Source organism: Triticum dicoccoides, chromosome 7A (assembly GCF_002162155.2).
Source record: "Triticum dicoccoides isolate Atlit2015 ecotype Zavitan chromosome 7A, WEW_v2.0, whole genome shotgun sequence".
NCBI lineage: Eukaryota > Viridiplantae > Streptophyta > Magnoliopsida > Poales > Poaceae > Triticum > Triticum dicoccoides.
Window position 1 is genome coordinate 683622164 of NC_041392.1, and position 1515 is coordinate 683623678.

The window sequence follows — 1515 nt, forward strand, 5'->3', positions numbered from 1 at the left end:
GGAGGAGGGCGCTTTACTTTTTCTGCGACGGCGCGGTCGCCCGGGCGGAGGGTGGGCGCCATGGAGGCGGAGGCGACGAAGCGGACCTCGGCGAGGGCGGCGGAGAAGAGGAGCAGGACGAGGAAGAGCTTGAATCCGTCGGAGCAGGAGGGGCAGCGGAGGCGCGCGAGCGAGGGGAGCCACCAGCGGTGCAGGAGCGAGGCGGACGAGGCCAGCAGCTGGAGGTGGCAGGGCAGCCAGTCCGCCGGCGACATCGGCGCGATGAGGCCCCGCAGCAGACGCGGCGGCGCCATCGCCATCGGACGGAGTGGATCTCCCTCCTTGGCCTCTCTCTCTCCGCCAATAGAGGGGGGAGTGGGGTTGGGGTGTGGAGGAAGACTGGCTCGCTGGCTACTTGACCAGTAGGAGTAATGGCTTCCTTCCACAGCAAGACTCCACCTTGGCCTCCCCCACCGCTGTAGTAACCGAGGAAGAAAGACCAGACCGGTCGTGTACACACACTGTAGTGGGTGCTCTTCTGGTTAGGGAGGGAAATGACTGCTCTGCCCTCCGGCTACACAAAATTTGACAGTTTTTGAAAATTTGAAGACAAAGGACATTCATGCTGTATGGAGGGGTAGTATATTGAGTCATCTGGTCTAACACGCAATATTATTTGTCGAGAACCAACATGTGGTTGGCTGGTTAAGAGGGCAATGATACTCCCAGACCACTGGAATTCAAACCACTTATTTGAAGCTTTGACGTCTGATAGGGCCATAGGGGCGGAATATTCTTTCAGTGGGAGTCGGTGTTTCTATCAACTAGATGATACCCCACACGTTGTTGCGGGAATATTTGCAATACATTTCGATGATATGTGATTTCTATGGAACGTGAATAGTGATACTACGAAAACTAAAATTGCAAATCCATATGCTTTATTGTGTTTGATTAATGTATTGTAAAATATCTAATATATGTTTGCATGTTGAGGTGGACATTTTCATGTGCATGAATGCATGTTGTGGTGGGTCTTTTGCCATGCATGTTGCTTGATGATGTGGCATGCTTGCATGTTGAGAAAAATATGTTAGTGGAGGCTACCTATTTAGATATAGAAGATAACGAGACACATGTGATGACTTCGTCAATTTCAAAACCGGCTCAGTCTCTCGAAAATGCTTATATGAATAGCGTGTGCGTGTGTGCTTCAATGGATTGAATGAATGTACGCATTTGTGAGTGTTTGTGCCTGAGTTGTGTTTAAAAAAATCCACCATTTCAAAAAAAATCCAATTGTCTACATAATGTTGTGTCTTGCACACTGCCGTGGACCATGGCAATATGGATAATTCATGTAACAACACATGGTATGAGAAAGAGCAACTCTGCAGAGTCATCGTATCGGGGATCATCCTCCGTCATATGGATACGAAGATTGTGAAAGTTGTACGCAGATACAAAGTCTTCATAAAATGGCCTTCATATCTTTTTTTCATTTTCTTCAAAAATGTAGGGGCAATTTAATCTCAG

The 1515-nt window shown here is 48.5% G+C and overlaps 1 protein-coding gene across 2 annotated transcripts in view; it reads right to left on the minus strand.

Annotated features, from left to right (window-relative positions):
* LOC119331977 (chloroplast processing peptidase-like) overlaps positions 1 to 459 on the minus strand; it is a 3088-nt gene extending 2629 nt beyond the window's left edge. The window contains exon 1 of one of the 2 annotated variants that reach the window (XR_005160742.1): positions 18 to 459. Coding sequence is in view for 1 of the 2 variants with exons in the window: in XM_037605159.1 (XP_037461056.1) it covers positions 18 to 299 (282 nt within the window). In the remaining variant the exon portion in view is untranslated. The remainder of the gene's footprint in view (positions 1 to 17) is intronic. The other variant, XM_037605159.1, reaches the window with a different exon arrangement.
* Between the last annotated feature and the right edge of the window lie 1056 nt (positions 460 to 1515).